We start from the raw sequence: 20,586 nt of genomic DNA on the forward strand, positions 1-20,586 counted from the left end.
CCTCATAGTTTCTCTGTAGGAAATGTAAAGAAATTGCCATCTCTGTATGTGAGCAAATATGTGACTTTAGTTTTGGACCAGCCAACAGATGACCATAAACAGACACTTCACACTGGTCTGCCAGCATGCATCTCCATACACTCCCACCAGCTTCAGTCGGCTCCTTGGGAAGCACTCTGAAATTCCTGAATCAGCTTTTCTGAACGATCCTCTGAAGGCTGCGGTCATCTCTGTGCACCTTCTCCTACCACACGTTTCCCACACAGTCAACTTTCCATTACTAATAATAATTAATTTTCATCAGTGACCTTGTGTGGCTCACCTCCTCATGCCTATGGTTTCTTGTTCTGCACTAAACCCAGAGGTTCATGGTGTTTGTTCGGGTCTGAAATAGAATATTGTATTAATTTGAGATGTTGTACTTCTGATTTTCAAGAGCTTTAATGTTGAAATTTAAAACAAACAAGCTTCTGAAATTTCGACATGTCGTGCGTCCATAAACATGCTCTGGGATGTGTGACGGTCCTGTAAGCACAACACTGGACAACTGTTTTACTCCTTCTCCTGGTTGCTTTGGATCATATCACGCTACAACGACAAAAATGTGTCTTCTCTTAAAGCGTCCGCAGCGCGGCATATTTTTGGATTTTCGTCTTTTCCTCTCACCTCACAGTCCCTCCTGGCTCCTGAGCCCACACATCTCTCACGAGGAGAGCGGCAGGAAAAGCTGGGTCACACGACTCTGCTCGAGGCCGTTTACTTTCCTTTATCTGTCTGTTGCTCACTCTACATATTTGTCTCAAGCTCTTGGCTTTTTCCACTTGTTCATGGTTTCAGTTCTGTTGTGTTGCATGTCTCTACGCTACACATCGTGTCTCTGTTTGTTTCCAACGTGGTGCGAGCAGAGAGAGATGACCTTCTAGAAGAAGGGATGTGGCTTCATGCTGTCATTGAGTATTACTTCAACTCTCTGCTCTCTTATTGTATCTCTCGCCTTCGTGTTATTTCTAACCCAGTGACCTTCCACAAAAGAGACAGTCTTCCCTCCTCACAGAGTCCTGTCTGTCTCTGTTGTGTTGGAGTTTGTTTACTTGTGAAGCACCATGTTGTTCAGTTGGTGAATATGAATAAAGATGATTGTTATTAAAGATTAAAGATGTTCGATAAATCAGACGAGACCCTGAATGTTAACATTTTAACACATGCTAATGGTGTTGCCTTCCTCACAGAAAAGGGATGAAGTTATATATCAATTTATTTATAACTTGGGAGATCATAACCATCTCTGCAGCAAGGTAGACTGGCACACATTTCATGAGCTGCTTCATATATTTATTTGCCTCTTGGGGACCATCTCTGTGAAAGGCTGTCTCACCGTGTCTCTCTGGCTGACTGATATTCTCTAACTCTAAAATGCTCCAGCATCATTTGTTGCTACGTGGCACCTTGGTTACAGTAATGTAAGCCTGGTTCATGCTCATTTGGTTTCCCAGTAGTGCACCTCTCTTCCTTCCAAATTTATTTTGCTGTGAGTGTTTTTATAACTCCTTGTTTTGTCACTACATACTGTTGACTCTCCCTTTTTCTTGTGTCTGTATCTGATGATCATTGATATGAGGGGAATCCACAGTCCCCAGCTGATATGCTTTGGTACAAATCTGCATATCAGCTAAACTGCAGATTTGTGTGTTTATGTAATGTGACACAGATTCACCTCTTCATGGTGCAAGTTCACTCCCTTTGAATCTCTGCATTCGTCTGCCTGTTCATTCCTCGAGTCAGCTCTATGTGAGCCTACAGTGTCTTCTAGTCATTGTACACTGTAAAAAAAAAAAAAAAAAAAAAAATCCTAATATAAAGGTATTTTACAGTTTTGTTCTGTTCTTCTAGAATAGCATAAAATTTACATAAATGTAAAATAACGTAAAATCACTGTAAATGTAATAAAACATAATTGGTTTTTTTAAATGTATCTGTACATATGCATATTTAGACTGTTAAAATACATTCACAAATCTATCATGATGTTACAAATATCTGTCCGTTATTTGAAAGATTGAACTGTTAAATTCAAATGTAATGCTATGGAAAAATATATAAAATGATTCTCATAAACTTTTTTTACATCAAATAATAATTATTATCATTGCTACTTAGGGCGATCGTGGCTCAAGAGTTGGCAGTTCGCCTTGTAATCAGAAGGTTGCCGGTTCGAGCCCCGGCTCGGACACTCTCTGTCGTTGTGTCCGTGGTCAAGACTCTTCACCTACCGCCTACTGGTGATGGCCAGAGGGGCCGATGGTGCGATATGGCAGCCTCGCCTCTGCCAGGGCATGCAATCCATTATTATTTAAACCAACTGTTAACTGTATATTTCTGTACATTTAAGTATTATTATTCATATTCATATTTCATTGTTTAATCACATTAACATGTTCCTAATTTAATGTTTAAAAGCACGTGAAAAAGGCAAAATCCCAGTAAAATTAGGGCAACAAACTGTATTGTCATTACTGAAAATAACCGTATTTTTATGAGAAAGTTATTTTCTATTATTTTCTGGTATTATTTTGGCGCCCCAGCTGCCGGAATATTACTGTTTTTCTAGGATTTCTTTTTTTAACAGTGTATGTAATAATATCACAAATACACAAGTACTCAAAGTAGTATAAAGGATGGGCTTGTTTGTGGTGACAGTGTGACAGATGTAACTTTTCTTTCTCCTGTTACTGCGGATGGTGATGGAAAGGCTTGAGTTTAAATCTCCTTACTTGTTCTAAGTGTGTTTGTGTGCTTGCTTCCTATTCTGTGTGTGAGGCAGTGGAGGTTGGGGGTAAAGGGGATAAAGAAGTCTTTTTAGCTTGGCTAGCATGCATGTTTTCTCTCCAGTCAAGCTCAGTAAATCAGATTAGACTTTTTGGCAAGCAGAATAGAACTGTGCGTGCGTGCGTGCGTGTGTGTGTGTGTGTGTGTGCGTGCGTGCGTGCGTGCGTGCGTGCCTGTGTGGACATGACTTTTTGGAGGGTAAGACTGGAGCTCAGACAGATATAGAGGGAGATGGAGAGAAAAGGAAGAGGGTGTAGCTGCTTGTGAAAGTTATGAAGTCATCAGAGGGGTTAAAAATGTCACACTGAATCACTCTGTCGACTCTTTTCATATTTTCATAGATATTTTTCATTGTAATAAGAGAAAGGAAATTAAAGACAGAGTACGTGATTTGTCCTGCAGTCAGAGCAATCACAAAACTCTCACAGAAGGGTTTCAGTCTCCTGGTTTGCTGCAGCTGTATGTGATGTTGACATGTTCAAAAACATGAAGTGATTGTTTAGAATGGTTTACCTGCACATTCATGTATGCTTCGTGCAGTGGACTAAAGAAGTCTCATATAAAGGCCAAAGCATTTCCATTTCCATGCAAGCATTTTATATGTGCATGTTTGTGCTTTATGGTTATGCATGTAAGTAAATCTACTGGAAACACCTTGCTGTTGTCATCATGGTCATCAAGTGCTCTCTCAGTGGTCACAGTCACAACCTTTGTTCTCCTCTGTATTCTTTCTTGTGTGTGGTTGTGTTTTTTCCAGCTTCCCCTGGTGCTCAGTTTAAAAAGCAGATTTGGCTGCACTCTCCTCATTGGTTCTGTATTTTCATGACTTGTGCTCATTGGCTGCCAGCGGCCGTCGGTGCAGCCAGCCAGAACGCAGCTCTGCAGCTGTTAGTGATGGGCAGATTATACTCTGCTGCACTGCTAAACACACCTCCAAAACAATCAGACACTAAATCATCTGTACACAGAAAATATGTGACATCTTTATAAACTTTGCTTGCCCCTCTCTGCCCCTGACCTTGCATCTGCACGCTCAAGGCCTTGAAATATTTAAAGCTGAACGAGACGCTGAGTTGAACGTGAAGCTGCAAGTGAAAGGTGGAAATCAAAAAAAGACACACACAAAGATTCGATAGGAAACTAGGTGTGTGTGTGTGTGTGTGTGTGTGTGTGTGTGTGTGTGTGTGTGTGTGTGTGTACATAGCCAATGCTTAGTGCGACCTTCAGTTACTATAGCAACCGACTCACCAGACTCTCCATTTTTCAATTCCTATCGTGTGTTTTTCTTGACTGAGTTCTACATGTGTGTGCATCTGCATACGTCTGCATGTGTGTATCATGTCTTCCTTGCTGTGAATGTCTCAGGCTGTTCAGTCATTTAGTGAGTAACATGTGCTAGCAGACGGATCATCCCGACAGTGGAATAGACTGTGCAGCTCTCCTCCCCTGCATTCCTTCTCCTGCAGGTTTGTCTAAATGCTCAGTGCACTATGAGATGCATTCATCTATCTGAGACGTCCCGCGCGTGAGCCAAGCTCCGGTTTGTGCGCTGCTGAGAGACGCAGACGGGTTCTGCAGGAACGTCTCACTCTCCCTGTCGTCGTCACGTCTCTTGTGCTCGACTGAGAGTGAAATCTCCAGATTGTAGAGATGGATGAAGCCGATCGCTGTGAGGAGAATGTGACCCATCACACTGATCCCACACAGCGCACACTCACATAGGTATTTGTTTAGAGATTCCAGTGGGTAAAGTCAAACAGGCCTCCTCATTTGGTTACTGACTGTTGTTCTCTTACTTGGATTCTTTGATGTTTATCTTAAAGCTGAGGTTTTACATACTGTAATAGTATTTAAATAACTCATTCAAATGGAAACAGCCGTGGTGGAGACGACGTTTACTGATCACGCTGTGGACGGGAGGCAGGGCTGTTTAAGCTCCGCTGCCACGAGGACAGATACAAGAAATCTATAATAAATCTATAACTGTACAGTAGAACACTTTATTGATTTCTCATTGTATTATTCCAACTCTGTGCTTTTACACCATTTCCCCTGTGAGCTGATATCATTTTCTGACAAATTCTATTTTGCTTTGTTGATTTTTGAAACACTTTGTTTTTATCAATATTTTTATTTATAACGATTGTTTTAGCTTATTATAAATGTACTTTTAAATGGATAATTCAGTCTGTATGAGCTACATACTACATGTTTTGCACGTGTATCTTTAGTGGTGAATGTTCAGTATCTTTGCCTTTCTGTCTGTTTCACTTTAAAGTGAAAGTAGGATTCTGACAGCAAAAAAACAATTTAAGTATGATAGATTTAGCTGTTTTTAGGTGGGTTTAATTGAAACACTGTCACTGTTCTGATCAGGCCAGCAGCTCATTTTCTCTGAGCTTTTGGTTTTATTTTATTCTAATCCTGATTCTCCTGAAGTTAGAAGGATGACTTGCCAAACGTCTTGTTGAGTTTGTCTGGATTCACGTCTATATAGAATATTGAAAAGATGAGGTGAAGATTAGATTTGAAAACGAGTGATGAGTAAAAAATGGTTGGATAGAAGGACAGTCATGTAATTTCTTTTATGACTGTATCTTAGCAGCACTTCTCTTTATCTCACTCGTTCTTCTCTGATCTGAGCACTTGGCACAACTGTAAAATCGCACATTGTTTACTCTAAAGTGTGGTGATCAGTGTCTTCCTATAGCATGAAGCGATAACGTTTCAGTTTGCCTTGTTTAAAGACAAACAGTGGTGGTTATCAGTGGAAACAGCTGGAATGACGTTATCTCTTCAGTGGTGACAGAAGGTATGCATTTTAACGATCCTGATGATAATGACACCAGTATAATGATGAAACCAGTAAGAATGAATGATGGCATGATTCGCTTAGTTACAGCTAACTTATTGGCTGCATTTGCCGCTTTCCTCACCTGTATAAAAAAAGTATGTTTAATATGACACTTACAGGTTAGGATAAACACCGTAAGAGCTAAACTGTACGTTTATATCAGATAACTAGAGTAGGTCAGTGAACCAGTGAGTAAAGTAACTGCTGGTTGTGCCCCAGAATGAAATGAAGGGAAAGCACTGAAAGAATATGAAGCTAATTAAAATGAATGACAGACACACACCAGGATGGATGGACGGATGGACGGACGGAGGGATGGATGGATGATCACATGAGCAGGGAAGGGTGATGAGGGTGATGGGTTAGGTGTAAAGGAATGAGTACTACTCCGCCAAACGAAATAAAGGAAACCAGTGTTGAATTTGAAGTGGAGGATAAATGTACGCAGTAATAAACAGATGAGTAATATGTGGCGATAACACAGCAAGGGTAAACAAAGACGGCACGACAATGATGTCCTCAGCGTGTGCTGGCTGGGAGCTATCACTCAGTCGACTGCAGCAGTGCATTGTGGGAGACGGAGTGGGTGGGAGGCTGAATGAGGAGAGAGATGCACTCGCTGATCTCTCCTCCTCTGTCTCTCTGCTCGTGGAGGAAAGAGTGGGGGAGGGGATGAGTTATAGGAGGGAGAGGAAGCAGAGAGAGAGGGGGGAGTAAATGATGAGGATGGGGAGAGAGAGAGAGAGATGATCACTACCTAACACACACACACACACACACACACACACACACACACACACACACACACACACACACACACGTGCAACAGTCAGTCACTGGAGTATCTTCTGACTGTCAGCTATGCAGCGTTTGAATACTAAAGAACGGATGCAGACTGATCAGACTTGTCGTACGTGCTCTGTGTCTGTATACATGCAGTCGTCCTCTGAGTCATTTGAACTAAACATGAATGAGGTGGTCAGTGAGGCTCACCTGTGGCTCAGCTGTGCGACTGTCTTTCTATACTCCGGATCATGTTGCATTTGTGATGTTACTGTATTTTGTGTGGACAAAGTGCCTGTCCAAATGTCTGGGACTGTAAAGTCTGCTCTGCACTGGTGGTAAACATGATTTGTGGCGTTACCTGCCTTTTATGGAAACATGCTTTGGCGCATGTTGCTCTCTTCTTTTTTTCCTGTTGGATTCGTGGTCGTTAACTCTGTCACTATCCATGTTTTGACGCTCCCAGTGTGCTGGTGTGTACGGCTGCTGTAGCCCAAACATTAGCACGTGTGCTTCTGCTGGCTGCTCCTACTTTTGTCTGAGTAAATCAACCTAACATGAAGTCTGTCCCAGCCACGTGATTGGTTCTGTGTGGTGCTATTATGGTTGTCATTGGTCTGTCACGTTGTCTGTCCAAACATGGATGAAATGAGTTTCTAACTTTCTATTGATCGCGTCATACTTACATCGAGGTTAACTTATTTTATGATAATTATCTTTATTGTTTTATTATCCAGCATTATCTGTCTGTAAATCCTACTTATTTGCATTGTGTGTGAGAGCTATTACTCTTTGTCTTATCTCTTAACTCCTCTTCTTCCTCGTCCTGTGTGTAACAGATGTTTAATGTGGGTCTTGATGAGCTAAACCAAACGATACTCATTGCGTTAATTTTATCGGTTATTAACAATTTTTTGTGTGCTTTCCTTCTGCTGTGTCGTGTACAGGTATATGTGGAGTTTGATGACCAGGAGTGGGACAAGAGGGAGTGGGTGAAGGTCTATGAGGATTTCCAGCTGTTTCTACTAGAGCATCAGCTGGTCTGGGCCAAGAGGAAGGAGGGCGCAGCAGCAGCAGCAGGAGGGGCAGGAGGCCTACTGCAGGGATCCAAGGCCAAACACATACAGTGGCCTGCCCTGGTAAGACCTGTGTTTGCTATTTATAGGCTGGGCACGATAATGATAGTGGCCAGCCAAGTTGACTATGCTGTTATGCATCTCCCACAGCGTGGAGCTCCAAGTATTCTGTTCTCTCTTGTCTTCTATATGCTGCTATGTGGGTTGTCTCTGTGGTTTTGCATAAAGGTGTTCCTGTTTACCAGCTTTTCTATAAACTTGTTTGACTCTGGCTGTTTTTTCTTTGGCACTTTGTCATGCTTTTCCATTTCTTGTCAATCATCAGTGAACTGATGAAGTTTTAGGTTCTTCAGCTGCTCAGCTATGATTACTCACAGCCAACATGCGTCCTCTGCAGCTGGTGTCCAGGGTTAGGTTTTCTGCACACTGTCACAGCTGCTGAACTTGTATGAACCTGGATTATTGTTATCATCCACGTGGTCTGATTTCGTGGCACAAATTATTCTGTCATCAGTAAAAACTCATGTTAGCTTTATCTCATCTGGCTCTATGTAGCACACAGCTAGCAGGTGTAGCTGCCTGCTGCATGATGATGATGATGATGATGATGACTGTGAACAATAGTGATGATAAACTGTTTATTATTATCTGTTTTCTTCTAATCTTTACACCCCATGATCATAGCTGTGAGTTAGGAGGGTGCATAGTTGATACAGATCAATAATACAGTACCATATTATGCCACAGTGGATACTTTGTCACTATGTGCAGGTGTGTAGTAATATTGAAAAGGTGTTCCTGGTATTTCTAGGATACCGTCCAGGACTTTCTCAAAATCTATCAGGTCTTTCACAGTACTGATGATGTAGGAGACGTATGTTGGTCACTGTTGTTGTGTTTACTGATTAATGGCACAAACAAAGGCTGATTCCAGTGATTCTGACAATATATCCTCCAAAATCTCTTTTAAATGAACTAATATATCATTTTAAATTCATTTATGATCAGCAAGTGTGACGAGCTGTGTGGAAGCAGCGGTTGTGACAGTTTGGTGTGGAGCATTCAGAGGTGTATTTACACAGCGGAGTGGACGTCCCAGCAGATTCAGAGTGCAATGCTCCGAAAAAGAACTGGATGAGTTCTGTGACCATGATAAATGTTCATGACACTACACTTAAAAAAAAAAAAAAGAGAGAATGAAGCAAAGTTGTGTCTGAAAAGTCCACAGGACTCCTGGAATAATGTGTTTTAGCCAGACGAGACCAAAATGGAGATGCTTGGCCATAATTCCCAGTGCTATGTTCAGAAACCAACTGGAGAATATGGGCAAAACCAGCTCATACCAGTGAATGATGTCAGGCGTGGTGGTGGGGGATGATTTGGGTTGTTTTGCAGCAACAGAACCTGGGCACTGTCCCGTCATTGAGGTAAAGATGAAGTCGGGATGTTCGTGACTAGTTAACTGGAGGACTAGTCTATGCTATTGTCAGTTGTTTGTACCAGACTTACTAGTCCTGTAATCTAATTGGTTTACAATTAAAATCAGGCCCAGGTAAATTGTTGTCCTAAATGTAATGCAGCCATTTGCCATCAGATGGAGCACTGTAGTTGAAAACCGTCATCTGTTAAACTGTGCCTGATCTTTTTGTTAATACTGTTATTGTTCATTCTTAAAAGGTGAAACAATGAGATCGCAGATATAAGTGGCAGAAATCAGCTTTCTCTGAAGGCTGCATGGTCTTTCCCTTAGAGCTCAGAGCAGAGCCACTACTCCACATCGAAAGGAGCCAGCTGAGGCAGTCGCCTACTGGCTAAGGTGTTTCTGGCCAGGCATGTTGTACCAGGAGGAGGTACTGAGGTGAATAAGCTGTAGGAGGTGGCTGGCAAGAGGGGTGGTCTAGGTTTCCTTGCTTAGGCTGCTGCCCTCGCAACTCAAGTTCAGATAAGCAGAAGAATATGGGCGAGCGATTTGTTGCTGTGTTATTTGATGGTTACCTGAAGTCCTCTGCTTGGGGAGGAGAGGAAGTGCTCATCCTCATCCCAGCTGCTTCACAGTCTGCAAGGGCTCCAGTAGCACGAGTGTAAGCAGGAGGTCATCCCTGGATAAAGTCAGCAGAATCACATCATCTGTAAAAAGCACAGATTAGATTCAAGTGGACTGAACCCAACATCCTCAGTCTCTGTGGCTCAGCCAATGGCAGAGCCACAGAGACTGGTTTGGAACATACGTTTCACCTTAGTGAAAATACATGTCTGTAAGTGGCCTTCAAAGTGTGTGTCAGTGATCATGTGAGGCTCGGTCTGCTCTGCGGCTTGCGTCATACACACACTTTGGTGTGGTGGCAGTGTGGTTGCCGTGGTGTTTATGCCGCTGTCTCGATGTCGCACTGCTTCGTGTGACTGACACTGTATCAGGAGATGATCCTGTGGGTCTGCTGGTGCTGAGCTGTGAGCTCCTATTCTCAGTGTCACAGCTGAATGTTTTTGGGTTTGTCACTTACTGGAGGATTTACTTTGCAAATGTTTGACATTGATGTCATTTAGTTTCAGACTGTGTGCTTGTTTCTCTGTGTGCGTACAAATGTGATTCACTGTTTTGGTTATGTAATAGCAGAGTGCACAGCGCCATCTGGCACACACATTGTAGATAAGAGTTCAAAGACACACAGGCACACTTTTTCCTGGTTGTTTTTCTGCCTCTCTTACTGCTCCTCCCGTTTCTCACAGATTTATCACACTGTTGCTATTGCCATAGCAACAACATTGAAATATAGTACAGACTCATACCTGATTGACCCGCTGCCCTCTGGTCGGCGCCTCAGGTCGGTCAGGTCCCACATCTCCAGACTCTCAAACAGCCACTCGGACTGTCAGCAAACCCCACCCTGCCCACTCACCTCACCAATCTGAGCCACGGTCTGAGTAACCCTCATCACTCAGGCCACGCACATGCTCACACCAAGTCCTTTGCACTACTTCCAAGCACTTTGTTCTCCAGTGTGTGGCTTTAAAACCTCATGTGGGCCCATGCTGGCTGAATTTTTCAGCCCAGCAGCTGCTGCTAGACAGAGAGACGGGAGTAGATGAGCAGGCGAGTGGACCCAGCAGATCACTTGTGCAGTTATTACATTGTTGCATAACCATCCGCATGCACACAGGCCTTTTATATCTTAGTGAGGACATCTAATTGACATAATGCTTTCCCTAGCCGCTTACCTTAACCCTAACCATCAAAAATGAACCCTAACCATAACCTAACTGTAACCCTGCCACTCAAACCACAATCTGAGCCTCAAACATGCCTTCAAAACTTGTGGGGACGGGTGTTTGGACCCCATAAGTATAGTAACAGTCGAATTCTTGGTCCTCACAAACACGTATAAGTGTGCACACAGACACACACAGGGGGGCTGTTGCTCTTATCAGTGTTAATTCACTATTAATTATTGTCATTCATCTCTCTGTCTGGGCTTTTCTCTGTGTGTTTTGTTTCTTTTGAAGCTCACTCTGAGTTTACAGAAAAGTCTGGACTGATTATGTATTTGTGTGGTTCATACATGTGTTTGTATAAGTCTGTCTGCAGAGCTGCTGTAATATGGGAGGATCTGCTAGTCTCAGTGTCCCAAGGTCTGTTGTCCATGTATCCTCCAGCTTATTGTACTGCTAATATACCAAAATGCACATCTATAAATAAGCTATACAGCCATGTTCATTGCTGCTGTCATCTCTATGTTTCATCTTCAGTATGACAGTAAAATGTCCATCAGTTTCTTTGAGGTCGCTAGCGAGAGTTAACCATAGTTTGGATGAAGTTTGCAGATTGTCCATGGAGGTGTGTAATTATTCACTGAAGCCAGATAGTTCTGTTTAGATGTAAAGAGCAAAGGCAGCATGGTGACAGCAGAAGTCGACCCAGCGGTAAAGGAAAATTGTGTGTGAGCTTTATTGAGAGTATTAATAGAATATGAATGACTTTCAGTAGTAACAGCTGTAGCAGTTGTAGGTGCGGCTGTAGGAGGATCCTGTAATCTGATAACCATGAGGGCAACTAGAAGTAACCTAGCTAAAATGTTAGCTACATTCAAAGCTTAAATATATTCCTGTTTTTGTGTTAGCAGAGAGCTGTGAACGAAACCTGCTGAGTAAAAAAGCTCATTTCTTTTCTCCACTCTTTCTGATTTTATGATCTCATAGATCCCAAAGTTTCATTATTGTCATTTCTTCTTTGCATTATCTTATGATAAGTGTAAGGGTGTCTTTTTTTTGTAAGCTCCACATTCGTCTTACTTTCAGCCTGGGGGTGTAAACTCCGGGTTCAGACCAGGTGCCCTCTCACTGTTACAACATTTGGATTTGAACAAACAAACAAACAAACACTTAACAGAAATCACATTAGTTTGTTGTTAGTAGTTTGATATCATTGTGTCTGAGTCACAGCCCAGTTATTGACACACATCCAATTATACATAAGGACATGATGTTACGTCGTTGTAATGAACTTTACAATAACAACAAAATGTTGCATATTATCATATTCATTACATGCCATGCTGTAGAACTATTTGGCCTGTTTCCCCTATTGGCAGTGAAACAAAAAGCATATAATGCCTTTATGATATGTTAAAGGCTCATAAATGCATAAAACTGGTTATTTTTTTATTCTATAGTTGTAGGTTATTGTTAGGCACAAAGTCGCATCTTTAATCAGTTTGTTCTCATGTGAAAGTGACAGTTTGGGTCTCCTTTCAGAACATGGCAAAGCACTGACACGTCTCAGTAACCTGTATGTACATATGATTGTTTGAAATGATGAGTCTGGAATCTGCAGTTGTTTACACATGGCTCCAAGAGATCCTCCCAACTTGTGTAAATCTCCAACTTTGCTTCTTACATCTTGCTCCTTGGACTTTCCCGTTGTTCTGAGTATTGGTCAATCCAATGACTGCTGTCAAACTGCCAGCTGTAGCGAATCATGAGCACTGATGAGAAGTTAGTAGGCCTTTGTCTTGTCAAGTTAAAAGACATGTTTGTGTAGCCATATGTGAGCCTGCATATATACTGTTGACTCTGTGTGTATTTAAGAAAATCCAAAATAAATTCAAACTTGTGCACCTAGTTCTTGATTTTTAGAGTCTGTGTGCTGTACCATCGTCCCACCCTGGAAAAATAGCTGTTCAAAGAAATATGAAAAGCCCAGAGTTAACTTGACATTGATGTTTATGATGACTGTATGTAAACTTCTGACCACAGCTGTATATGAGGTGAATGTGCCTGAGACAGGAGCTGCCACAGGCTGCATGTTTAGGTTGGGTCTCTTATGTTGTAACCCCACCCTGCTTACACCCGCTCCATAACTCACCAAGACAGGTCCCATCCCCCAGAGTCCCTATATACACACACACACACACACACAGACACACACACACACAGACACACACACACACACACACATAGACATTTGGCTTTAATTTAGCTCTCTTGTGTTTACTTTGCTCTGTTTTCCTCTGGCTGTATGTTGCTTTCCTCTAGTCTCCCATAGATACAGCAGAACAACACTATCTATGTGTCTCTGTTGTGTCTAATTTCACCCACACTCCCCTGTTTTGTTTTGTTTTTTTTCTCAAAATTACTTCAGTGAGGGCTTTTAATTTAGCATTTATTGAGGAAAAGCGAAAGACCACACATAAGGTTCATGGATGTAGTGGAGGAGAGGGTGAGGTAGAGGGGGATGATCTGCTGAGGCGACCCCTAATGGACCAGCCCAAAAAAGGAGGCTTGCATATAGTGCACGTATACAGCTTCATATCTGAACCTGCATCCTGGTCACATAATAGCAATCTTAGTAAAACGACAATATGGGAGAATATAGTTTGGTCAGATAAACCAAAATTGAACTATTTGATTGCTGTAATACCCACCATGTTTGCACCTCAGCCTAAAAACACCACCAACAAGGTTTCAACAAGACATTGATCCCAAAGTTTGTAACTTTGAGGAAAGTCTGTTGGTTTCAGAGACAGAAAGTAAAGCTGCTAGAACGACCCAGACAGTCACCTGACCTGAATCTGTGGGAAGGATCCACGGAGCATTCGGGATTTATAGACTGTGTGGTGAAGGGGTCAACGTCACACCTGAGCAATGATGGGACTGGTTTCTCCATACAGAAGGTGTCATGAAACCGTCATCACCAGCATACACTTTTGTATAAAGTAATAAATAAATGCCATTGTGTTCAATACATTTTCCCTGTGTCATTTCTCATTCTTACACATTATTTATTTACATCTATGGTTTGATTTCTTTGCATGTGTGGCTTGAAAGTGTTGTTACCGACATCTGATGATAATTTCATGTCAGTGGCACCTTTAGGAATATATTTACTTAGAGAACTGGTGGCATGCAGCAAGAGTCCTGACAGGGACTAGAAAGAGAGAGCACAGAGTTCAAAATCCTGCTCCTCACATACAAGGTCTTAAATAATCAGGCCCCATCTTATCTTAATGACCTTGTAGTACCATATCACCCTATTAGAGCACTTCGCTCTCGCTCTGCAGGCCTACTTGTTGTTCCTAGAGTATTTAAAAGTAGAATGGGAGGCAGAGCCTTCAGTTTTCAGGCCCCTCTTCTGTGGAACCAGCTTCCAGTTTGGATTCGGGAGACAGACACTATCTCTACTTTCAAGATTAGGCTTCAAACTTTCCTTTTTGCTAAAGCATATTAGGGCTGGACCAGGTGACCCTGAATCCTCCCTTAGTTATGCTGCAATAGACGTAGGCTGCTGGGGGATTCCCATGATGCACTGGGTGTTTCTTCTTCACTCACCTTTTTCACCCACTATGTGTTCATACACTGCAATGCATTTATTGCTTAAATTGACAGTATGTCTCTGTCCTGTCTTCCTCCCGTCACCCTCAGCTGGTGGGAGCTCCTCAGTGAGCCTGGTTCTGCCGGAGGTTTCTTCCTGAGAAGGAGTTTCTCCTTCCCACCATCGTCACACTGCTTGATCATAGGAGGTCACCTGATTGTTGGGGTTTTCTCTGTAACATTGTAGGGTCTTTATCTTACAATATAAAAATCACCTCGAGGCATTTGCTATTGTGATTTGGCACGAGAACAGCGTAACTGAAGTGATAAAACGTCAGGATCCTTTTATGTTCTTTCTCTGCCTCTCATTGCAATCGTTACAAATGCTTGATCAGGTTCTTTTTGTGGACACAAATGTGAACTTCAGACATCAGCCTGCTCAGCACAGTGCTCTGATTTTCATGTGCCACAATCATCACTTTGCTCTAAAAATACTGCTTTACAGTATCGCAGTGAAGACAGTGACAGACCAGACTAATGAGACTCGGTGGTAATAACTAAAATTTGATACTTGAAATCATTGTGTTGCTTCCAGTTGTTGCTGGAAGTCTTTTACATGCCTGCTGCATTAGACAGCACCATGAGCTCCTCCAAAGTGAGAGTTTAACATGTGGTAACAGCATTAACTTTATGAATTACTTCTGGTTGTACCTCAGGAGGTAGAGGAGGTCATGGTTGCTGGATTGATCCTTGGCTGCACCAGTCTAAGTGTAGCTGGGCTAGATACTGACCTCAGGTTGGTCACTGGTGTCTGAATATTGGATAAAAAGCAGAGAAATAAAAGGGCTTGTATGAAGTTGTATAAAGAGAGATAAGAACCACATACCACAATTATTTAACCCTAACATGGAGACGTGATGAGTCAGGAACTAACAGTTAATGATGAAATAATTAATAATTAGCAGATATGAGCTGAAAATAAGAATTTTGCTACAGTACTTTGGTAATTAGACCTGCTGTCTGACAAAGGCCATCCTCAGTGTCCAGCCTAAAACAAGACCAGGAGCTGATCTTTCTGCTTGAAATCTAGTTTCTTTTGTCTTTCCCTCCCAGTAATAGTCATTACATACTGAGGTCTGGGATGAAACGGCTTAATTCTGTGCCTGAATGCCTCCTGTCTGACAGAGATGGAGCACCGGTGCTGCAGCTACTTTGCACTACGCTTTATGTGCAGACACACATAGTTTGGTCCTGTGTTTGTTTTCTGCTGAGCCCAGAGAAAAGTGACCTTTATGTGCCATTCCTCTCTGTCTGTGACAGCATGCCTCGTCCTGCATGTCGGTGTCTGCTCGTTACATGTAAATATAACAGCTGCTCCCAGGATGCACTGTTGTATGGAAGAAAAATGTACACATCTAAATACGGTCACACACACCCGACACACACACAGCTGTGTGTGCTTTCCTCTCACTTTGTTATTAACAGGACTGTAGAGGAAGCGCTCATCCTCCCCATTCACTTTGTGTGTGTTGCGGTGTGTGTGGGAAATAAGTCTGGTGGCACTTTAATGTGAGTTTCCTGTCTTTCCAGGGGTAGATGAGGTTTTATGTGAGACAGGATTTGCTTTTGCCTCTCTTTACTGTAGTTTTGCTGTTCTCTGCTTCCATACAGCAGAGATACAGACACAATTTAAACATTTTAAGGGTTGAACATCTTCACTATGTGGTGTGTTTTCCCTAATCATGTTTTTCTGTAACTTCACTCTGCTGTTTGCAGTGTGTTGTATTAGACTGCCAGTTAGGTATTAGCAAACACTGAATTCTGTCTGGTCCCTGTGAATCCTAAATGCTTCCTTGAAACATTGTACACAGTGTTGTAGCCGCTCGTGGTGTTTTCTTGTTCTTACAGTAGAGACAGCTTACATTTTGTGCTTTACGTTGTTGCTGCTTATTTGTCTCTCAAATGACTTAAACTAAAATTTGAACCAAAAACTACAAAAGCACTTTATAAATATGGCCGTTTACCATTTATCATTATTTTAAAGTTGTGGTTCTTAGTTAGTTTTACCGCTCAATCCTAAAAGGATATCCGGTCTGTAAGTGATGACGTAATGAATCCTGCTTTCCAGGTCCAAACTACTCTGTGTTTATTAAGCCTGCTGTGTTTTTAACATGTTTTAATGTTTGTATCTTGTTCTATTTAATCTGAACAGAAACAGGCAGTGATCCCTGTCGGCCTCTCTCAGTTTTTATCACCACTGTTCATGTTAAAGCTCAGTGTTTAAACCCTTGCGATGTAACTACAGCCCAGCCCATGCAGCAGTGTATTAATGACTAACCTGGTATTGTGGATGGATTATCTCAGTCGTTCTCCTGACTGAAGTTTGGTCCGTTCACAGTACCAAATAAGTTAAATGAACAGACCTGTTGAATTCTACAGTGATGTAATAATAGTAATAATGATGATGATAGTAATAAACAGAAGGATATTGCACAGAAATGTCTCAGATATTTTCGTTGTATCTGACAGGAGAGATTCCTGACCGTCATGTTAACCACAGCACATTTCCATGCACCTGTTGGATTTATGGGCTTTATGGGTTTTATCACTTTGAAGCTGATAAGAGGTCACTATAAATGACAGTAACTGGGCAGCCCTCTAGTGTATTTACTACCATGGCCATTTAAACTTATCTTTCAGATGTGTGATTTAATTGAGGACCTGCCCACTCCACGTTACTGTAAGGTGCTGAATCTCACTAACCTTTCATGGTCACGCTCGTCACCTCCTGTGTGTCGGCCTCTTTAGTGAGATCATGCTTATTTCCTTTCCTTGCACTGAGCTTTGGCTGGAGCACTTTAGTGCCACCATGTCTTTGTGCCCTTTCCCTCTGTGATGTTTTAATAGTAACTGTCAAGATTTGTTTTTTTGTCTCAGCTAAACAAAATAAAAATGACCATAATAGTTCTCTAAAAGCATTGGTTTTGTGTAAATAATAAGTAACAGTGAATAGTATTGAATGGATAGATTTGTTATGTTGTTGGTTTTTAGTGTGTCTGCTTTCAGAGAAGAGTGTGTTGACTGAACTTGAAGATCAGCCTCTCAGGGCTTTTGATTGTTGTTGTTAGAGCCACTGGTCTGTAGTCACTGAGGCAGTTTACACCAGGATGTTGGGAGCTGGCACTGTAGTGGATGTCCTAAGGCAGGTGGGGATAGTCCACTGTTTCACAGCACCGTCCCTGAGGACTGGGCCAGGACACCACCTGTTGCTTTTAGTGCATTTACATCACAGAGTGTGTTTGTGACGTCCACAGTGTTTGATGAGGAAATCTTTTGTCATCCAGGGAGAATTTAGACATGTTATGCACACTGACAGTGTCCATGCAACTCTTAACCCGGTGTAGTGGAAGGTGTTGATTGCCTTTGAATAAGTTAAATGGTAAATTGACTGGTTCCTATTTAGCACGTGTCTGCTCTACCTGAGCACTCACTGCACCAGTGCAACTTCACTCAGTGTGACTGAAGCTGTTCAGAAGCTGCATTTAGCCTCAGTTATGTAACCCAGCAGTTGGTTGGTTTGTGTTAACAGAGTTAGAAACAGGGAAATGTGACTGGACTGGCACATTGTGGAAGAGGAGACACTTTAAAGACATTATATAGAAGATTTTATAAAGTAAATGCAAATAAAGGTAGACTGAAATATCTGTGAGTGATCTTGAAAATGAAACACCTGATTGGTGCAGTATTGAAACACAGTTTGAGAGAAATCAGATGAAGTTTCTGCAGTACTGTTGTAGGAAAGTCCATTAGTAACTAAATGTTTTACTATAGAGCAGCAGCATGGCGCACACACACACACACACACAGCTCGTGGTGGCTGTGTTCATCCACAGAGGTTTGTACTGTTCTGGTTTCTCCACAGTGACACACTGCGCCCCACCACCCACTCCTCCACTGACACGACCCTGTTACTGAAGCAAAACGCCAGCGTTACACAACAGCAGAGGAAATAATGAAGCAATCCTGTTACATGGCCTCTTGGCACACATGGGCCTGATATCAGCCATCTTGAACAAAACACACATTCACATAAAGGCTTTCAGCTGAACTCTTTTTTTGTGTGAGTTGGCATACGTGGTTACATTTTAGCTTTTAAAAAGCAGTTATTAGCTCCGTCATCCAGCTGTGAGATGTTTTGATTTATTTGGTACAGTTCTGCTGTGAGCTCCTCCAGCTCTGACACAAAAACACATCTGAAACCACAGAGAGATCCAGCAGGGAGGAAGACAGTATCACTAAGAGAGAGAGAGGGAGACTGGTGTTTAAAGGGTGAGACAGGGACTGATGTTCTTAAGTCTTAGTTGTCCTGTGCTGTACGTCTGTCTGTCTGCTCAGCCTCTCTGTGTTCACATTAAACCCTCTGTTGCATCTCTGATCCAGCTATTACATCATCTCTGTATCTACCAGGGAGCACTGTGTGAACTCATTAAAGAGCCTCACTGCAGACTGCCTTCAAAGATGTAGTGAAATCCATTGGCCACATGATACAAGAGGGAGGGGAGAGTTTACTGGTTGGTGGGGTAAGGAAGGTAAAGGGGTGTGTGTGTGTGTGTGTCTGTGTGTGTGTGTGTCTGTGTGTGTGTGTGTAGAGAGAGATAGATGGATAGAAAGAGATACATGTAAGTTTTCTGAAGACTGCTTATAAGACACATACTTTTTCACATTTTTATATCAAAATGTAAAAAGGCTTAAGACTTTTTGCACAGCGTAGTAGTAGCGGTGAAATAATGAGATGGAGGTAATGAAACATGAGGTAAAAGTAGTAAGAATGGGTTGAAACATTGTTTAGATTGTTTGCCAAATGGACTGATCTTGGTACTGATATTAGTGCTGTGTCATTCTATGTAATGACGCTGGATCATTACTTTTGAAGTCTGTTTCTGTGTGAGCCCTTCAGATGAATTCACTTTATGAAGAATGAAGTTTAAGAAAGTAGAATAGAAAAACACTATCTGAATATCATTTTTTTTATTGGAATGTTGGTCAAATGTTTGTAATGTTGATACATGTTGCACCATATTCTACATGTTACATGTTTCATGAGAGTCTGTTGAAGATATTTTGTCTAGTTTTTCTTTGCTTTCAGCTTCTGTGTTTTTCCATAACTAACACTGCAACCCCCCCATATCTCTATCAAAACACACACTTAAACATTCCTGTATTACTGAAAGAATAAAGAAAATAGTTTGTTTGACACATTTTATTTTACCACAGTTTTTAGACAAAGAACAACCAAAGGACAGAGTGTCTGATATGAGAGCTGAAATCGATGATTTATATAAGGATGCCTAAAGTGAATGAATGTGTGTATGTTAGATCTTTGTTTGACTCGACTCTCCTTCCTGGCTACAGACTGCTCAAGTCATGCTATGTTACCTAGCAACAGTTGCCCACTCTGCAAAACACACACACACACACACACACACACACACACACACACACACACACACACACAAATGAGTATCAGCAGGCATTCTTGTTATCTGGCAACTGTACTGGCTCTGTTCATCATGACAGGAGAACAAAGGAGTGTGTGTCTGTGTGTGTGTCTGTGTGTGTGTCTGTCGTGCAGCTCTCTCCTTTGAAAGCTGACTCTCTACGCTGTGCCTGCCTTTATAGGTTATCTGTCCTTCCACTCAGCATGTGTGTAGTTGTGGAGTGCGGCTACATGCACAGACCTGAAACAGTTTGGGCCTCGTGCCTTGCTTGTAGGCTTGTTAGCCAGCCTGGAGAGGAACCAGTCAACCGCGTCAGATGTAGTTTTGGTTGAAATTGGGTCAGTAAAAAGCCCCTCCTCTCCCTCTTTCTCCCCCCCCTGAGCAGATGGAGCGGGGCTAGTGTAATCTCCTGCCTCCTGTGGATCTGTGTGTGCATGTGTAATTAGAGCTTACCTTTATGTAGTGCAGGCTGCAGATGAAACGTTTGTCTCCTTTTGCTGAAGCAGTTCAGTCCACTCACTTTGATGAGCGATAACAGCACCACACATGTTTAGTAAAGCTGAGAAATAGAAAGTAGATTACAATGTTCCTGCTGCACATGTGGATCCTACACCTGAACATGTCGGCAACGCTGTTTGATTTAGCTGTTTCAGTTTTTGGTTGGTTGTTGTACAAGACTTGATGTGTGTGTCTGTGTCTCTGTGAGTGTGTGTGTTAGACGGACCAGGACCTGGGCCAGTGTATG

General features: G+C 42.1%; 1 protein-coding gene across 4 annotated transcripts in view; it reads left to right on the forward strand.

Annotated features, from left to right (window-relative positions):
• Positions 1 to 20,586, forward strand: part of jmjd1cb (jumonji domain containing 1Cb) — a 108,330-nt gene that overhangs the window by 39,176 nt on the left and 48,568 nt on the right. For all 4 annotated transcript variants that reach the window (XM_013276821.3, XM_025909522.1, XM_005471226.4 and 1 more), the window contains exon 2: positions 7,411 to 7,602. In XM_013276821.3, coding sequence (XP_013132275.1) covers positions 7,411 to 7,602 — 192 coding nt within the window. The remainder of the gene's footprint in view (positions 1 to 7,410; positions 7,603 to 20,586) is intronic.

The sequence above is a fragment of the Oreochromis niloticus genome, linkage group LG8, assembly GCF_001858045.2.
Source record: "Oreochromis niloticus isolate F11D_XX linkage group LG8, O_niloticus_UMD_NMBU, whole genome shotgun sequence".
Classification (NCBI taxonomy): domain Eukaryota; kingdom Metazoa; phylum Chordata; class Actinopteri; order Cichliformes; family Cichlidae; genus Oreochromis; species Oreochromis niloticus.